Genomic DNA, 20,591 nt, shown 5'->3' with positions numbered 1-20,591 from the left:
GCTAGGCAGCTTCAATGTGGTGCTCTTATTCTTCTCACTTTGCTTGGTGAGGTAGATTGCTGCTATAATTTGACCCTTCACATACCTAACCATTTCCTTGGCTCTCTTGTAGAGTGTATCCATTGTTTTCAGTGCCATGATGTCCTTGAGGAGTAGATTCAATGCATGAGCAGCACAGCCAATGGGTGTAATGTGAGGGTAGGTCTCCTTCACGTTAGACCAAGCAGCCTTCATGTTCGCAGCATTGTCTGTCACCAGTGCAAATGCCTTCTGTGGTCAAAGGTCATTGATGACTGCCTTCAGCTCATCTGCAATGTAAAGACCGGTGTGTCCGTAGTCCCTTGTGTCTGTGCTCTTGTAGAATACTAGTTGAGGGGTGGAGATGTTGTTAATTATTCCTTGCCCACTAACATTCGACCACCCATCAGAGATGATTGCAATACAGTCTGCTTTCTCTATGATTTGCTTGACCTTCAATTGAACTCTGTTGAACTCCACATCCAGCAAATTTGTAGATAAAGCATGTTGGAGGGGGGTGCATGCTGGGCGAAGAACATTCAAAAATCTCTTCCAATACACATTGCCTGTGAGCAGAGGTGAACCAGTTACATACACAGCTCGAGCAAATAATTCATCAGCATCTCTGACTACGTTCCTACATTGAGTCAAAAAAACATATGTTTCCAGGATGACCATGAGCTGTTGCTATCGATAAGGTGTCTGATTCATCATTGTCCCCTAAAATAGAAGGAGGTTGTTTGTTGTGAGCGCTGAGGGAACTTTATGCACTTGGCCAGATGATGCCGCATCTTTGTTGCATTCTTCACATATGATTTGGCACAGTATTTGCAAATGTACACAGTTTTTCCTTCTACATTAGCTGCAGTGAAATGTCTCCACACATCAGATAGTGCCCGTGGCATTTTCCTGTAAAGATTAGAAAAAAAGGAGTAAAAAACTAAAAAAATACAATTCTTTGTACAGATAAATAGTTAAGCAGTTAGATTAAACAACTCCCTTGTAAGATAAATGTTTTAAAATGAAACATGTATGGAAACAGGTTAATTAACATTCCTCAGTTAACAGGCTCAAGCAAGCTAAAACCCACATGGTAGCAAAAACTAACTAGCAGAAATTGTTAACAAGTTAGAAATGATTTAAATACACTTTGCTGCAGGCTGCTATTTATTAGTTAACAAAAAAATGATGTATGTCATAAAATATATTCACCTCACTCAGTATTGTAATCAAAACTTACCAGAAAGCATGCAGTCCTTGGCTCAGAAAGTGTAGTAGCCTGGGCGCAATAGCATCTCATTAGTGTGCAAGATCTTGAGACTGTACATGTGATGGAAGTGTGCACTGCACATGTGATGGAAGAATGCACTGTGCATGCAGAGGGTTGTAATTCCATTGAATTGGGGATAGTTTAACCAAAATATGCCACAAGACCTAGAATTGCCTTATGTGTATCCCACAAAAAAAGGTTCACTGTTATAAGCTAACTTTTTTGATGAATTTAAGTAAAATGCCTAAAATTCCCAGGCTTAACTTCCCATGGACAATCTCCGACACTTTGCAACCCTAAGCAGGCCCATACTAAAGAGAAGTCCCTATCTGTTTTATCTGGGTCGTTTAGGTGGATGTCTAGGGTTTAGGGTTGTGGACCGTTCCATCAAGGTAGGCCCATAAATAAATAAAAATGTCTAATTTATTTTAAAAATGTAGTTCTCCATGACTGGACAATAAAACATGTGATGTATAATTTATTTTAAAATGCAGTTCCACCATGATAGGACAATAAATAAATAAGATAAAAATAAATATAAAATACATTTTATTGATTGATATAAATCATTATAAAATGTATATCCATCATCTGCACAAAATTAAAAGCTTACACAACCCCTGCTCACAGACATACATTGGCTCTGGGATAAGCAACCATTTCCTTTCTCACTCAATTAATGCCACACTTTCCCAAACACCAAAAAACACACACCACACCTTCCATCACAATACATCCACTCCTTCTGTCTGCTGTGTTTTTATCTCCAACATGTTGAATTAGTACTTTTGTGTTCCAATTAGTTATATTTCAAGACTGCTTTTCTATCCATTTTCTTGTATTATTACAATCCCTAACATGGCTAGTATTGTGCATTTCCTTATTTGCCTCCTCTATGAGAACTTTAATTTTTGAATAGCCAAGGAGTAGTCTTTGGGTCTCTGAACAATTGGTTATTAATATACTGTTTATCGACTTTGAGAGCTACGCATTTCACTTTCAATCTATTTTCCTTTAAGATTGGATACCGAACTTTGTGCCGTTCTGAAATTTCCTTCAGGAACTGATTATTCATGCCCATTTTCGTGCCAGCAAGTCTTTAATCCAGGCTTTTAACCATCTTTAAAGAAAGCAAATTTGGCAACGATTGGGCATTCATACCTCTGCCCTCTAGTCTTATGATTTGTTATCCAGATTAAAAAGGTTCTAAACTAGGAAATAACACATATGTAAACATTTAGTAACCAACAGAAATTGTTAAACAAATCAAAATATATTTTATATATTGGAGATCCTTCAAATAGCAAACATTTGCCTTGATGACAGCTTTGCACACTCTTGCGATTCTCTCAACCAGCTTCACCTGGAATGCTTTTCCAACAGTCTTGAAGAAGTTCCCATATATGCTGAGCACTTGTTGGCTGCTTTTCCTTAACTCCGCGGTCCAACTCATCCAAAACCATCTCAATTGGTTGAGGTAGGATGATTGTGGAAGCCAGGTCATCTGATGCAGCACTCCATCACTCTGCTTCTTGGTAAAATAGACCTTACACAGCCAGGAGGTGTGTTGGGTCATTGTCCTGTTGAAAAACTAATGACAGTCCCACTAAGCGCAAACCAGATGCGATGGTGTATCGCTGCAGAATGCTGTGGTAGAAATGCTGGTTAAGTGTGCCTTGAATTCTAAATAAAAGTGTCACCAGCAAAGCACCATCACACCTCCTCCTCCATGCTTCACGGTGGGAAAGACACATGCGGAGATCATCCGTTCACTCACACCATGTCTCACAAAGACATGGCGGATGGAACAAAAAATTCCCATTTGGACTCTAGACCAAAGGACACATTTCCACTGGTCTAATGTCCATTGCTCGTGTTTCTTGGCCCAAGCAAGTCTCTCCTTATTATTGGCGTCCTTTAGTAGTGGTTTATTTGCAGCAATTTGACCATGAAGGCCTGATTCACGCAGTCTCCTCTGAACAGTTGATGTTGAGATGTGTCTGTTACTTGAGCTCTGTACATTTATTTGGGCTGCAATTGCTGAGGCTGGTAACTCTAATGAACTTATCCTCTACAGTAGAGGTAACTCTGGGTCTTTAATTTCTGTGGCGGTCCTCATGAGAGCCAGTTTCATCATAGTGTTTGATGGTTTTTGCGACTGCACTGAAGAAACTTTCAAAGTTCTTGAAATTTTCCGTATTGACTGCCCTTCATGTATTAAAGTAATGGACTGTCGTTTCTCTTTACTTATTTGAGCTGTTCTTTCCGTAATATGGACTTGGTATTTTACCAAATAGGGCTATCTTCAATATACCACCCCTAAACCTTGTCACAACACAACTGATTGGCTCAAACGCATTAAGGAAAGAAATTCCAAAAATGAACAAGGCACACCTGTTAATTGAAATCCATTCCAGGTGACTACCTCATGAAGCTAGTTGAGAGAATGCCAAGAGTGTGCAAAGCTGTCAAGGCAAATGGTAGCTATTTGAAGAATATCAAATATCAAATATATTTTGATTTGTTTAACACTTTTTTGGTTACAACATGATTCCATTTGTGTTATTCCAAAATGTAGAAAATAGTAAAAATAAAGAAAAACCCTTGAATGAGTAGGCGTTCTAAAACTTTTGACCAGTAGTGAAATATATAAGTTCGGCCAACACGGTTTCTGTCTGAACGTTCTGAGTGTGCTACCGCGGTTTCTGTCTGAACGTTCTGAGAGTGCCACCTTCTCCTCCTACTGTAGCCGTTGCTAATTGATAATTGACACTTCCGTATTGTGCTGTTAATTTCTGATAGTTTTCAAAACCTATGAAGATGTCCAGTGAAAGCAGATATGAAATTTGCTGACAACACAGTAAAGACTTGGATACACATTATCCCGAATGCTAAAAACCCGCTTTTCAACCACTCCACAAATTTCTTGTTAACAAACTATAGTTCTGGCAAGTCGGTTAGGACATCTACTTTGTGCATGACACAAGTCATTTTTCCAACAATTGTTTACAGAGAGATTATTTCACTTATAATTCACTGTATCACAATTCCAGTGGGTCAGAAGTTTACATACACTAAGTTGACTGTGCCTTTAAACAGCTTGGAAAATTCCAGAAAATGTCATGGCTTTAGAAGCTTCTGATAGGCTAATTGAGGCCAATTGACGTCATTTGAGTCAATTGGAAGTGTACCTGTGGATGCATTTCAAGGCCTATCATCAAACTCAGTGCCTCTGCTTGACATCATGGGGGGAAAAATAAAAAAATCTGCCAAGTCCTCAGAAAAAGAATTGTAGACCTCCACAAGTCTGGTTCATCCTTGGGAGCAATTTCCAAACGCCTGAAGGTACAACTTTCATCTGTACAAACAATAGTAAGCAAGTATAAACACCATGGGACCACACAGCCATCATACCGCTCAGGAAGCAGACGAGTTCTGTCTCCTAGAGATGAACGTAATTCGGTGCGAAAAGTGCAAATCAATTCCAGAACAACAGCAAATAACAACAAAAGTATCTATATCCACAGTAAAACGAGTCCTATATCGACAAACTGAAAGGCCGATCAGCAAGGAAGAAGCCACTGCTCCAAAACCTCCATAAAAAGCCAGACTACGGTTTGCAACTGCACATGGGGACAACAATCGTACTTTTTGGAGAAATGTCCTCTGGTCTTATGAAACAAAAATAGAACTGTTTGGCCATAATGACCATTGTTATGTTTGGAGGAAAAAAGGGGAGGCTTGCAAGCCGAAGAACACCATCCCAACCGTGAAGCACGGGGGTGGCAGCATCATGTTGTGGGGGTGCTTTGCTGCAGGAGGGACTGGTGCACTTCACAAAATAGATGGCATCACGAGGTATGAAAATTATGTGGATATATTGAAGCAACATCTCAAGACATCAGTCAGGAAGTTAAAGCTTGGTCGCAAATGGGTCTTCCAAATGGACAATGACCCCAAGCATACTTTCAAAGTTGTGGCAAAATGGCTTAAAGACAACAAAGTCAAGGTATTGGAGTGGCCATCACAAAACCCTGCCATCAATCCCATAGAAAATTTGTGGGCAGAACTGAAAAAGCGTGTGCGAGCAAGGAGGCCTACATACCTGACTCAGTTACACCAGCTCTGTCAGGATATGGCCAAAATTCACCCAACTTATTGTGGGAAGCTTGTGGAAGGCTACCTGAAATGTTTGACACAAGTTAAACAATTTAAAAGCAATGCTACCAAATACTAATTGAGTGTATGTAAACTTCTGACCCATTGGGAACGTGATGAAAGAAATAAAAGCTGAGATAAATCATACTATTATTCTGACATTTCACCTTAAAATAAAGTGGTGATCCTAACTGACCTAAAATAGGGAATTTTTACTAGGATTAAATGTAGGGAATTGTGAAAAACTGAGTTTAAACTTATTTGGCTAAGGTGTTTGTAAAAGTCCAACTTCAACTGTATATGTGTTCGTGTATGTGACGTGTGTATGTCGGCATGCGTGTTGGCGTGTGTGTGTGTGAGAAAAAGTAGGTAGGAGTGTGAGTGAGTGCGTAAGGTCTGACACAGAGTAGAGTCAAAGTACAGTAGCTAGCCTACATGTCAAGGGCAATCCATTTTCCTGACTGTGAACCAAATATATCTATTAGAAAACATGACAAAATGAACAGAGCACACAGATTCAGGATCAAACCATTATTCATTCCCACAACAAAATCTAACTGATGCCTAACAATGTAGCTGTGCGCATGTGTGCCGCAAGGATGCAGTAGCGCTGTGCTGTGGGGCTGAACGAGGCATAGCTGCACAGACCAAGAGAATGGGAGGGGTAGAGGGCAGTCTTCCATAACGCGCTTGTGTAGCATACCCAAAAACGGCTGTGTGAATGTCACCACAACCCAGCGAGCAAGCAACGCTGAGGCTGGGAGAGGTAAATAACATACCCCTTTACCTCATCCTCGTCATACTCAACATATCCCCTTCCCCTCATCCTACTCAACCATCTCTCTCTCCTGCATTTCATTTTTCTTCCCCGTTCAACAGCCGACCTCTCTTGAAGAGGAACAGAGTTTAGACAGGATTCATCTATGGTAGTCATGCTACCAAAGACTACCCCCGAAAACTGTGGAAATGCTGTTAGACAATCAGAAAGGGGAACCAACACAACTGAGGAGATATAACTGTATTAAAACAACTTGTCAAAATCAGTTCAATATCACTCATGTTTACCTGCAACTCCTCAATTACAGATAATTTTCCTCCCATCAAAACCTGTTGTATAAGCATCTTAGTTAACCCTGTCCATGCCGGACATAATACCATGAAACTGTCATATCAGCTCTAGTCATAGCATTTCTTTAGACAACATTAATCTCTCTGTGTGTGTCTGTCTTATTTCAGTTTCCACCTACCAGGGAAGTCTTCTTCATCATCTCCGTTGTTCTCATCCTCCTCCACCTCCTCTTCTTCCAGCTCATCCTCCTCTTCTTCACTGTTGAGAAGGTGGGGCTCCATGTCTCTCCCTGAGATACCCTTGTCAGACATGGTGTCCCTCTGTCCCCCGGAGGCATTACCTAGGCATCCTCACACACACAGGCCACCTGCAACACACACTTCTTATTTCAACACTGCTTTGGCATAAAATGTAGCCTACACAGTTATTTTGTCTTTGTTCTGTCGTACAGTGCAAATAAAAAAAAACTATTGACTGAATGAACACACTACCGTTAACTTAACCTTGCAGAGGGATAACTGAAAACACACAGAATTGCTCAAAGCCCTGTAACAACACCCATACAACATGGACTTCATCATCACACGTGTCAATGTCAACAACCACACCATCTCCTTCCCATCCTTAATGTTTCCAAGACAGTGTGGTTCCCAAACTGTGGGGCGCATCCACTAGAGGCATTATTATTAATTTATTTAAATTTCACCTTTATTTAACCAGGTAGTCCAGTTGAGAACAAGTTCTCATTTACAACTGCGACCTGGCCAAAATAAAGCAAAGCAAGGCGACAGAAACAGAAGAGTCACACATGTGATAAACAAATGTACAGTCAATAACCCAATAGAAAAGTCTATATACAGTGTGTGCAAATAAGATTAGGGAGGTAAGGCCATAAAATAGGCCATAGTGGCGAAATAATTACAATTAGCAATTAAACACTGGAGTGATAGATGTGCAGAAGATGAATGTGCAAGTAGAGATACTGGGATGATCTCCAATGATGGAAGGAGGCCCAAGTGAAAAGTTTGGGGACCACTGATGTAGAGCACACACACACACACACACACACGTCCTCCAACGCCAAGGCCGTGTTCTGCCACACTACTCCTCTCCCCACACTGCCCCCTCAGCACTGTGAGTCCCAGCCAGCCAGGATGGTGTTGTGGTGCTGCTGAATATTGCTTTATTAGGCTGTTGATTAACTTTATGTGAGTGTATGCACATGTGTGCCTAGCCTATATGTTATTGTTCGAGTAAAAAGAGGGAGAAGGAGCTTTATTCTACATTATAGCCTATTCAGCAATAAGGAAGGTGGCATTCAAGATTGAGACCAATTCTGTAGTCATGAGACTCTCCACCTACCTAGTTTAGCCTTATGTTATGGAATATGCAGTTTTGCTCTACCTATTAGTTGGCAGGGTTACCTCAATAAGAACACAAATAAAGTATTAAAAAGTATGTCCTCACAACATAGCTTGACATTAAGGCTTGGCCGGGGCAAGTAAAAATAATAATAATAATATTAATAAGATAACTACAACGACTATAGATTTTACAACAAACAAAAAATCACAATATCAAACAATTACTCCGATCAGAATTGAATCAGGCAGTGCATGCTTGACACTGAGTAAATTGCCTACATTCCTATTTGCTATAGCCTACTTCAACACATTTTATATTTACAAAAAGCAAGAGAACAATGTAGTCACCAAAGCAGGGCAAAATATCCGGTCAGAAATGTTATATTTTTTTCTTTCTCAAGTGTCGGATGATCTGGGTCAATAGTCAAAGTCTACTTTTATAGCGGACACGCCAGTGTCTTATTGTTGTAGGATCCCAAATGTTCTATTTTCTCTCCATTTGACATGAATATGGCTTGGCCTATTAAGTCACTCTTTCAGGTGAATGCATGTTAGATCTCCTGCCGCGCTAATTGTAAGCTCTCAGAAAGTGAAGATGGGAGGCCTAAGGTAATAATGAAAGATAGCAAGACATACAAATCAAATAAGAACTTTGAACAATGTGTCGCCCACCAGAAATTATGCATGCGAGGCCCCCCCAAAAACTCCCTTCTTGCCGTTGCGAACCAAAAGACCAATCCTACTAACTGAAATCCCTTAAAAGTATTAAGACAAATTAAAATTGAGTATTTTTAAACTATTCTAATAGTGTTTAATGTCACGCTGCACGCTGCAGCTTTTAAAGAGGAATAATAATGAAAGTATATGCTATTCTCATTCACAGATTTATTTTGAATAACAAATATTTTAGGCCACGAGATGTGAAATTGAGCAAACAATACCAAGATGGGAAAATCTAGAGGGGTCAAAAAAATAAATAATAAAAATACTTAGGCAACAGCTGAGGAAAGCTTATGAAATAAATGCGTAGTTGGCCTACAACCCATCACAAGACGCACACAGACACACAGAGCCTGACAATAGCCTAGGCTACTTCACATCTCTTTTGTGCCACACTCAAACAGAGGCTATTCAGAAATATTTGGCTCCACTAAATACAGTGCCTTAGGAAAGTACCCCTCGACTTTCCTACATTGTTACTTTACAGCGTTATTCTAAAATGGATTAAATACAAGAAATTAAATCAGCAATCTACCATATAATGTCAAAGCGATGTATAAAAAAACAGAAATACCTTATTTACATAAGCATTCAGACCCTTTGCAATGAGACTCGAAATTGAGCTCAGGTGCATCTTGGTTACCATTAATCATCTATCCCACAACTTGATTGGAGTCCACCTGTGGTAAATTCAATTGATTGGACATGACTTGGAAAGGCACACACCTGTCTATATAAGGTCCCACAGTTGACAGTGGATGTCAGAGCAAAAACCAAGCAATGAGGTTGAAGGAATTGTCCGTAGAGCTCTGAGACAGGATCGTGTCGAGGAATGGTATTAAAAAAATTCTGCAGCATTGAAGGTCCCCACAGTGGCCTGAATCATTCTTAAAAAGAAGAAGTTTGGAACCACCAAGACTCTTCCTCGAGCTGGCCGCCCAGCCAAACTGAGCAATCAGGGCCTTCGTCAGGGAGGAAAAAAGCACATGACAGCCCGCTTGGAGTTTGCCAAAAGGCATCTAAAGACTCTCAGACCATGAGAAACATCTCTGGAGAGACCTGAAAATAGCTGTGCAGCAACTCTCCCCATCCAACCTGACAGAGCTTGAGAGGTTCTGCAGAGAAGAATGGGAGAAACTCCCCAAATGCAGGTGTGCCAAGCTTGTAGAGTCATACCCAAGAAGACTCAATGCTGTAATCGCAATAGCAAACATTTCTTAAACCTGTTTTTGCTCTGTCATTATGGGGTAGTGTGTAGATTGAGGGGGAAAAACAATGTAATCCATTTTAGAATAAGTCTGTAACGTAACAAAATGTGGAAAAAGTCAAGGGATCTGAATACTTTCTGAAGGCACTGTATTCACTACATGACCAAATGTATGTGGACACGTGCTGGTCAAACATCTCATTCCAAAATCCTGGGCATTAATATGGAATTGGTCCCCCCTTTGCTGCTATAACAGCCTGCTCTCTTCTGGGATGTCTTTCCACTAGATGGTGGAACATTGCTGCGGGGACTTGCAACCGACGGCTGACAATTTTTTGGAGCTACGCGCTTCAGCACTCGGCAGTCCCGTTCTGTGCGCTTGTGTGGCCTACCACTTCACGGCTAAGCCGTTGTTGCTCCTAGACATTTCCACTTCACAATAACAGCACTTGCACTTGTTGACTAAGGCAGCTCTAACAGGGCAGAAATCTGACAAATTGACTTGTTGGAAAGGTGGCATCCTACGACGGTGCCACGTTGAAAGTCACTGAGCTCTTCAGTAAGGCCATTCTACTGCTAATGTTTGTCTATGGAGATTGCATGGTTGTGTGCTCTATTTTATACACCTTTCAGCAACGGTTTTGTCTGAAATAGTCAAATACACTAATTTGAAGGGGTGTCCACATACTTTTATATTTACAGTATATAGTGTATTTTGTCAATGTCATGATTCTTCTTGTTCATCAAGAAAAGAGGGACTTCAGCTTTCAGTAATATATATATATAAAATTATGTCCTACTTGTAAAGCCCTACACATAAAGTGGCCTCCCGGGTGGCGCAGTGGTCTAGGGCACTGCATCTGCGCCACCAGAGTCTCTGGGTTCGCGCCCAGGCTCTGTCGCAGCCGGCCGCAACCGGGAGGTGCGTGGGGCAACGCACAATTGGCATAGCGTCGTCCGGGTTAGGGAGGGTTTGGCCGGTAGGGATATCCTTGTCTCAGTATGTAAAAATGTAATTAACTGTATGCAGAAAGGCTCCACAGCCCACTATCTAAAAATGGATGTGAGTCCATTCATACAGCAGGCCGGCAAGAATCTTTGTATCGGTAAGCCATTTCATCACTATGAAACCGTAAAAGCCATTTCATCACCATGTAACCGTAAAAGCCATTTCATCACCATGTAACCGTAAAAGCCATTTCATCACCATGTAACCGTAAAAGCCATTTCATCACCATGTAACCGTAAAAGCCATTTCATCACCATGTAACCGTAAAAGCCATTTCATCACCATGTAACCGTAAAAGCCATTTCATCACCATGTAACTGTAAAAGCCATTTCATCACCATGTAACTGTAAAAGCCATTTCATCACCATGTAACTGTAAAAGCCATTTCATCACCATGTAACCGTAAAAGCCATTTCATCACTATGTAACCGTACATTTTCCATTTGACAAGTTCAACATAAGCTGGTCAATTTGCTTGTATAACAAAAAGCATGTTGGGTAAGATTAAAGTACTATTTAGAGACATAAAAAAAAAGTCATCGAGTCATAATATAATTGTTTTGCTTTGGTGGTTCATAATGCAAATTTCTTTTTAACAACCGCCACCAAAATACATATTCCTCGCTAGGGTCATTAACCTACATTCAGCATTTAGCCTAGTGGTCAGGCATGCAGACAGTGAGCCAATGAAATAGCACCCTGAGGACTCTATTAAAAAAAGTTTGTTCATAGCAGCGAGTGACAATGCTGACCCCAGGTCATCCAGGTATTTTTAGGAGATAAACTAATCAACACAGGATCCTCCTCTAACACAGGTTCCCTAGTAAACCCCTTCCACGTTCCTGATGGACAGACACACATCAAACTCCAGGACTATGTAAGGCCAGGGAAAAGGTCACACTAGCCCATCTTATTGTAGGCAAAAAAGTGAAATAGCAATGTTATAGCCTACAACCTAGATCTTTCCCTTCACCAATAAACTATAGTGGATGTGAAAAAACAGTTAGTCTGCAGGATCTGTCCAATCAGGTTTGAGCGAAGGGCCACTGGGGTAATTTGGAAACAATAGACCAAAGATATTCAACTCTTAAGGCGTCAGCATGCTTCAGTCCGGCAAGGTGAACAGAATGAGAGCGCTCACCTACTCCCTTAAAAAAGACCTTCGCTTGAAAACCTTAAAAAGCGGCAATAGTTCTGTTTGTCCATTTTGAGACGCCGAAGTATACACTTCCTCAAAATAGTCTGAATTAATCTAAGATAACTCAAATCTGTCATTAATTTTGTCACGCAATTTTTCATCTGACTAGAATGCTCGGTGCAGTATTTCTCAAGTCAAAAAATGTGCCTGAGGACAAGTCGTCTCTCGTTGAATCTCTACTGCTGACCAAATCACTGGCAAGGGGCGTAGACCTTGGCTAATGACTTTGGCTGGCCGAAGAAAAAAAAAATACAAAGTGTGGCTGAACAGCCCCCCCAAAAAAACTAGCCGAAGTCCCAAACTAACAAAAACGTCACTAAATGCTGTCATAATATGTACAAACTGCTCTGAACGATTTCGGCTGGGAAGCATGCGAACGCCTTTACCCTAATAGGTCCGGAGCCTGCTGGTTTTCTGTTCTACCTGAAAGTTAAAGGTAGTGGGGAACAATGGAGGGGGAAAAGGGGGGGGGGGGATCTGTGGAACTGGCTTCGAGTTCCAGAGTTGAGTTTGAGGGCAATAGATAGTAGGGCCGGGACAATACCAGTATCGCGATACTCGTTAGTATCATAGCAAGTAAACAAAACACGAAGCGGATTTAACTTTTTAGGAAAACAGCCCTAATGTTGGAAACAAACATCTTTATGTTTTCATCCAGAGTCACATTTATTTATTTTCCAAGCTATAGCACACAATCATTCACATACAGCAGTTTAAAGGACCAATGAGTTTGATCTGTTACGCGTTTTCATTTTTGGAATGGAAAGATATTGCAATACTGGTATCATCCCGGCCCTAATAGACAGGTGTGGACAGGAAAAGACATCTAAAAAGGAGTGGTCCGGGATCGCATATCTACGTGGGGGTTAGTGTGCACAGACAGGGTTTCTGCTCAACAATCACCTGCTAACATCAACAACAGTGGTGCTGTAGCCTAGATAAGGACAGACACCCCACCTTCCCTCACCACTCACCAGACAGACCACTTACATAAAACAGCAGACAGACACTGCTTCATATCCAGTGACCTACACAAACCAAAACTGAGATGGGGGTGCACTGCACACACACGTAGTAAATCAAAGATATAGACCTTAGACACACCACATACATTGTTTTTAAGTTGTGAATGGTGAGGTGTTGGAGGAGAAAAAAAGACTCCCTTAAAACATTGAAATCAGCAGCCTGAAAAGTGTCCGAGGGATAGGCTATTATCGATGATCTTAGCCTCAACATTTTCCAAACTACTTATTTCAAGAAACAAGCAGCCAACAAGCAAAAACAGAACTCTCATTGAAACAGCCCCGAAACCTAAAAAGGTGTTTTTTTGTCACACCACACAATGCCACAGATGTCTCAAGTTGATGGAACGTGCAATTGGCATGATGACTGCAGGAATGTCCACCAGAGCTGTTGCTAGATGATTAAAAGTTAACGTTGGAGGCTTATGGTAAAGAAATTGTTTTAGAGAATATGGCAGTACGTCCAACCGGCATCACAACCGCAGACCACGTGTAATCATGCAAGCCAAGGAAATCCACATCCGGCTTCTTCACCTGTGGGATTGATGAGACCAGCCACCCGGAACTGGGATTAGTCGGACCAGGCCATGTTTTTCCACTCCACAATTGTCCAGTGTTGGTGATCGCGTGCCCACTGGAGACGCTTCTTCTTGTTTTTAGCTGATAGGAGTGGAACCCGTTGTGGTCGTCTACTGCAATAGCCCAGCTTTGACAATGACCGGTGAGTTGTGCATTCCCAGATGGCGTTCTGCACACGAATGTTGTACCTGGCACCGACGATCATACCATGCTCAAAGTCACTTAGAATGGGCAAAGTGAGTGACCTAACATTCAAATGAACAGTAACTGAATGCCTTGATGCCTGTTTTATATAGCAAGCCACGTGATTCACTGATTTGTTTAGCACTTTTTTGGTTACTACATGATTCCGTGTGTTATTTCATAGTTTTGATGCCATCACTATTATTCTACAATGTAGAAAATAGTAAAAATAAAGAAAAACCCTACAGCCCGGGTTTGATAACAGGCTGTGTCGCAGCTGGCTGCGACGGGGAGACCTATGAGGCGGCGCACAGTTGGTCCAGCGTCGTCCGGGTTAGGGGAAGGTTTGGCTGGTCCTTGTCCCATTGCACTCTAGCGACTGTGGCAGGCCAGGCGCATGCACACTGACTTACATTTACATTACATTTAAGTCATTTAGCAGACGCTCTTATCCAGAGCGACTTACAAATTGGTGCATTCACCTTATGACATCCGACTTCAGTCGCACGGTGTTTCCTCCGACACATTGTTGCGGCTGGCTACCGGGTAAGTGAGCAGTATATAGCATTTACATAAGTATTCAGACCCTTCACTCAATACTTTGTTGAAGCACCTTTGGCAGCGATTACAGCCTTGAGCGTCTTTGGTATGACACTACAAGGTTAGCACACCTGTATTTGGGGAATTTCTCCCATTCTTCTCTGCAGATCCTCTCAAGCTTTGTCAGGTTGGATGGAGAGCATCACTGCACAGCTATTTTCAGGTCTTTCCAGAGATGTTTGAACAGGTTCAAGTCAGGGCTCTGGCTGGGCCACTCAAGGACATTGAGACATGTCCCGAAGCCACTCCTGCACGGTCTTGGCTGTGTGCTTAGGGTCGTTGTCCTGTTGGAAGGTGAACCGTCACCCCAGTCTGAAGTCCTGAGAGCTCTGGAGCAGGTTTTCATCAGGGGTTTCTCTGTACTTTTCTCCATTCATTTTTCCCTTAATCCTGACTAGTCTCTCAGTCACGGCTGCTGAAAAACACGGGAAAACGGAAAAAGCACACCATGCTATAATCTGAGTACAGCGCTCCGAGACCAAATAAAACAAAGATATCCGCCATTTTTTGGAGTCAACAGAAGTCAGAAATAGTATGATAAATATTCACTTACCTTTGATGAACTTCATCAGAATGCACTAAATGTTTTTTTTTCTTCGATGTAGTCCATCATTTATGTCCAAATACCTTCATTTTGTTTGCGCTTTCAGTCCAGTAATCCACATTCATGACGCGCAGTTCAGACGAAAAGTCAAACAACTCCATTACAGTTCGTAGAAACATGTCAAACGATGTATAGAATCAATCTTTAGGATGTTTTTAACATAAATCTTCAAGAATGTTTCAACCGGAGAATTCCTTTGTCTTCAGAAATGCTATGGAAAGCAGGTCGCTCTCACGTGACCACGCATGTTCAGCTCGTGCCAGACACCTGACTCAAAGAGCTCTCCTTCCCTCATTCTTCACAGTAGAAGCATCAAACAAGGTTTTAAAGACTGTTGACATCTAGTGGAAGCATTAGGAAGTGCAAAATTACCAATATCACACTATGTTGGATAGGCAAACCTACAAACCTCAGATTTCCCACTTCCTGGTTGGATTTTTTCTCAGGTTTTTGCCTGCCATATGAGTTCTGTTATACTCACAGACATCATTCAAACAGTGTTAGAAACTTCAGAGTGTGCATATCTTAGCCTCTGAGCCTGAGTAGGAGGCAGTTTACTCTGGGCACCTTTTTATCCAAGCTACTCAACTGCCACCCAGCCATAAGAAGATAAAGGCCTGATTGGTGGAGTGCTGCAGAGATGGTTGTCCTGGAAAGTTTTGGGGCTCCCGAGTGGCGCAGCAGTCTAAGGCACTGCATCTCAGTGCAAGAGGCATCACTACAGTCCCTGGTTCGAATCCAGGCTGCATCACATCCGGCTGTGATTGGGAGTCCCATAGGGCGGCACACAATTGGCCCAGCATCGTCCGGGTTTGGCGCGGGTGACAATGCCACCAGCCATACTGCTAGTTTTGTGTGTGATTTCCTGCAAGACAGGATTGTCAGTGTTCTGCCATGGCCAGCGAAGAGCCTGGATCTCAATCCCATTGAGCACGTCTGGGACCTGTTGGATCGGAGGGTGAGTGCTAGGGCCATTCCCCCCCAGAAATGTCTGGGAACTTGCAGGAGCCTTGGTGGAAGAGTGGGGTAACATCTCACAGCAATAACTGGCAAATCTGGTGCAGCCCATGAGATGCACTGCAGTACTTAATGCAGCTGGTGTCCACACAAGATACTGACTGTTACTTTTGATTTGGACCCCCTTTGTTCAGGGACACATTCAATTTCTGTTAGTCAAATGTCTGTGAAACTTGTCCAGTTTATGTACACAGTTCAAAGTTTGGAAAGTTCAAGGTAGGAGAAAGGAGATGGAAGAAAATTGCAGCTCCTCATTTCGGGATGGCCAGGAGCAAGGGAGTGCGTAGGAGACATTTGGGCTGTGTCACGACACCCTCCCTCGCCTGCAGGTCTCCCTCTGTGCCTGTTCGTAGGAACAGAGTGAGCAAGCAAAGGAGTGCCAGTAGCAGCCACCCCCGGACCTTCTAAAAGGAGAAGTCCATTTAAAATGTTCCCGATAGATCAAACCTGGAATCTGTGTGCTGCTCTGAGACACTCCTCACGTTGAGCAGAAGTGGCTCAGCGACAACCTCCAGGGAAAAGACAGAGAGAATAGACATACTCTGAGCACAAAGGTGTACTGTGTTGTGTGGTTAAGACTTTTCAGTGTGACCCAAGGGGATAAGAAGAGACACTAACCACAACGTTGATGGAGTGGTTGATTAAAAGTAAAGAAATTAACAGCTGTAGAAATAATAAATCTGCTCACCATGACAATGGACTCACACGGAACCAATGGGAAATTGAAGACAAATTGGCCAACAACAATAAACGTTACGAGAGCAATCTAAAAAGAACAAGGTGTGACAGCTTAAAATTACAGAAAAAAAAACGTTTCATCTTCCCCAAGTGCTCACAGAACAGTTCATGTTGGGTTTGGACTGGGTAGAGTTCATTGGATACATTATGTAAGGGGGAATTAAGAAAATGTCTTTGAATTCCCTTCAACAAAAGAACCAGCAGTTAATCCAAGTGACCAGGGCAAAGAGCCCCATCCCTTAGATATTTTTAAAGATGACAAAGTGGAATCTGTGGCAAGTCACAATTCTTATTCCCCAAAAATAGATGGTACAAATCTTGCTGAGGCAGATATGACTACATCTAAAAAGATTTACAGAAGATAACTAAAGTCATGCATGTTCTTATGTCACACCAAAAAACAACAACCAAAACCAAAGATTGAACTAGCTGACGAGGGTGAATTCAGCTCCAACTACATCTATTGTATTTTCCCAAGGTCAATACTTAAAAAATGTATACATTATGAAACGCTTAGGCCTACCTTGTACTTATGCTTGTAATCTGTAGTTGCATAGCTTTGTTTGCTGAAATCCATAATTTTTAGTAACACATTAATCAAATACAACCAACTGTTTCCTCATTGTTGATCTAAGACTGCAACTCAGCGTGAACGCGCATGTGCCAATTCAATCTCAACAAGGAAAGAGTTGGTAGTATTTGATTAAATGTTTTATTAAAACGTTCGGATTCCAGCAAATAAAGAAAGGCAGACAACTAGAGGGCAAATGTACATTTACATTTACATTTAAGTCATTTAGCAGACGCTCTTATCCAGAGCGACTTACAAATTGGGGTACAATGTACAAGGCAAGCGTTCCTTAAATTTACATTTTTGGAAGTATTGACCTTGTGCGACTACATGTAGTTGGAGCTGAATTCTTCAAAGCCTGGTCTCTGCTCAACTCCGTTGATGTTCATCAGAAACGTCCTTCACCATGGAGTTGAGTTTAGTCAGCTAAGGTTGACGTAGTTACACATTTCAGTCAACACTTCAGCAAGCAATGCCACCAAAGTGAATTATTATTTGACTGTTGTAGATTGAATATGTTTCATTGTTGTCATTCTATTTCCACTGCTTTGTTGTAAGGCTTATGAAAAAGCACACGTTTCATAACATGCACTCACTGCAATGGCAATGCAGTCTGAGCACCGATGATGTTTACTAGGATCCCACTGGGCAGACGAAACACGACTAATGTTTTAACAATGACATCTCCCACAATTACATTTGGCATGCAAACGAAAATGTACCCTTACCTTTCGCATTCGCTACGTGAAATTTCTTGAATAATTTGCATTCAATGGTCAATTAATTTGCATTCAATTGTCAATACATTTTCTGTTACATACAGGTTAAGATTTCTTTCATCAGTTTCTTGAGGAGCAACGATGCTGTCTGTCCCCTTCAGGAATACAAAAAACAATTCGAGAGTTCCGGAAACGCACAGCCAAAATCTTAAGAAATTCGGCGAAAATGGGGATCAAATTGATTGAGAGACATGATCAGTTTACGTAATACATTAATATGCATAAAGTTAAATAAGCCGTCAACCAAGTAGGTGCAAGCAAACTAATTATTATGTTGATTCACTTATTTTTTTGCTACAAATTGAGCTCAACTGCACTTCAGACAGACAATTAATATCCAATTGCTATACCAGGAAATAAAGAAATATGTTAAATGCGGCCTAAATATCAAACAGCCAAAACCATAAAATGAACCCATTTTAGATTGTTGTCCAATTTCTATGGGTTTTCAATTAATGACATGGAAGCTTTTCCAGGTCTACATTTTCTCTCTTCTTACACAGTAACCTAACACATTGATTTCTGAGTTAATTGATCGAATGAATGGTAATTCACAGAGTATTTTGCCATATATTTCACGCAGCATCTGTAGTATGCTAGTAGTCTACTGGATTATCTTCATAAAGCAGTCCGCATCACCTCTAAATTATCTCATTCTCGCGGCGCCCCCTACTGGCCAACTATGTTAAACGCTCCTTGATTTAGTTATGAACCCGCTTTTCACGCACTTCTGGTTCGTCGCAGGGTTTTTCTTCTTTGTCAATGTCACGTGTGACATTATACAAATTAACATATTCGTTCGAGCAAAAACAAAAAAAACTAACTCAGAGTTAAGATGTTCAACTCTCGGCAGGTAGCCTAGAGGTTGGAGAGGCGAGCCAGGAACCAGAGTGTTGCCAGATTGAATCCCAGGTTAGATAGGAAGAATCTGGTGGGAAGTGAGCTGGCAACTGGAGGATTGCTGGTGTCAGATTCTAGATGCCATCACCTGTTGCTGTGCCCTTGAGCAAGGCACTTAACCCACCCACAACAACTCCCCTTGGCAGCCTCCCACACCTCTCCAAACAAAACAGTGTATGTAGGCCCGTGTGTCTTTCGGAGGGGTTGGGTTAAAACCAGAAGTCAAATTTCAGTTGGACCTTGTGGGCAATTGAACAAAAAAGTTATCTTAATCTTAAAAAATATAAATAGGCCTACTATCAGTAGGCTATAACATGTAACCACAATCTATTGGTCAGTCTATGTCTAAAATACAATTGGTCAGATTTTTTATACCCATTCCCTAATCACAATATGTTTTGTTTTGTATTGCCGTTGTGATTGGTCCTTGAACCCATGGGAGGCCATTTAGAAATCTATAAAACCCTCCTTCGATTTTAGGTAGAAAGAAGATGTCTGACCGTTGTTTTCAACATAATATACTCATGTTCGCATATACCGATTCCTGGACCATCTATATTAGTTTTGCATCCGGTTAACATGGCCAACTTCACATACACACTAGCCCTTAGGCAGCGTTAAAACAACTTGGAACTCAGTAAAATACGAGGTCAAATCATGACGTCAGTGGTCTTCAGGTCGGAAAGTCGGAGCTCTAGAAAGAGGCCCGAGTTCCCGAGTTGGAATTCCGAGTTGGATGACCATTCAAATCGATTTTTCCCAGTCGGACCTAGTTTTTTCCCGAGTCCCCTGTCGTTTTGAACGCATTGAATTTGGAAGTCAAACATTTCCCTAAATCCCAGTTCTGAGTTCCCAGTTGTTTTGAACGCGGCATCAGCACGCACATGGAGCAGCTTCAGCAGCAACAAAATCATGCAAAAACATGACAGACGTTGGATGAATATGACATTTTAATATCTTTGGCTGTGAGTGATGGAAAAAAATGGCCTCAGTGACAATTATTAGAATAATTAAAGGAACGTTTTGTGCACAAAGGTCATGACAAAAGTGTTTTATTAGGAATTTTCTAATCTGACTTCTCAATTTTTCTGGGCGGGTGTCAGTTAAACTGCAGTACCGAAGCAAGACTGTAGGAGCTGTCTAAACCATGCTTCTCGACCGGAACCCTGGCCCCTTGGTAAAAACCCCAATGAAGACTCGGGGCCTGTGTGGTGACACCAGTGGAGGCTAGTAGGACAAGCTATAAGAGGATGGCTCATTGTAAAGGCTGGAATGGAATTATGGAAAAGAGTCAAACTTGGTTTCCATATGATTTGATTGATTAGGATCCCCCTTAGCCGACACCAATGGCAACAGCTAGTCTTACTAGTGTCTGACATATAACGAAAAATACATTACAGACAAAAGACTTTACAATTTACATACATTAAAAACATGAACATATAGTGTGTGCATCTATTAGTTCCACATACATGTCAGTACATACACACAACAAGTAGGTCACATGGGGGAGAGGCATTGTGCCGTGAGGTGTTGCTTTATTTGTTTTTTAAACCAGGTTTTCTGTTCACTTGTGCAATATAA

General features: G+C 41.5%; 1 protein-coding gene across 1 annotated transcript in view; it reads right to left on the bottom strand.

The window, feature by feature from the left end:
• Window positions 1–18,215, bottom strand: part of LOC129860969 (helicase ARIP4-like) — a 91,386-nt gene extending 73,171 nt beyond the window's left edge. The window contains exons 1-2 of the mRNA XM_055931946.1: window positions 18,057–18,215; window positions 6,694–6,882 (exon numbers count right to left, since the gene is read on the bottom strand). Of these exons, the coding sequence (XP_055787921.1) occupies window positions 6,694–6,826 (133 nt within the window). The 5' untranslated portion in view covers window positions 6,827–6,882; window positions 18,057–18,215. The remainder of the gene's footprint in view (window positions 1–6,693; window positions 6,883–18,056) is intronic.
• Between the last annotated feature and the right edge of the window lie 2,376 nt (window positions 18,216–20,591).

This window comes from Salvelinus fontinalis, chromosome 8, assembly GCF_029448725.1.
Source record: "Salvelinus fontinalis isolate EN_2023a chromosome 8, ASM2944872v1, whole genome shotgun sequence".
NCBI classification, from domain to species: Eukaryota; Metazoa; Chordata; class Actinopteri; order Salmoniformes; family Salmonidae; genus Salvelinus; species Salvelinus fontinalis.
Note: the sequence above shows the minus strand (reverse complement) of the source record. Positions and strands in the feature narration are given on the sequence as shown.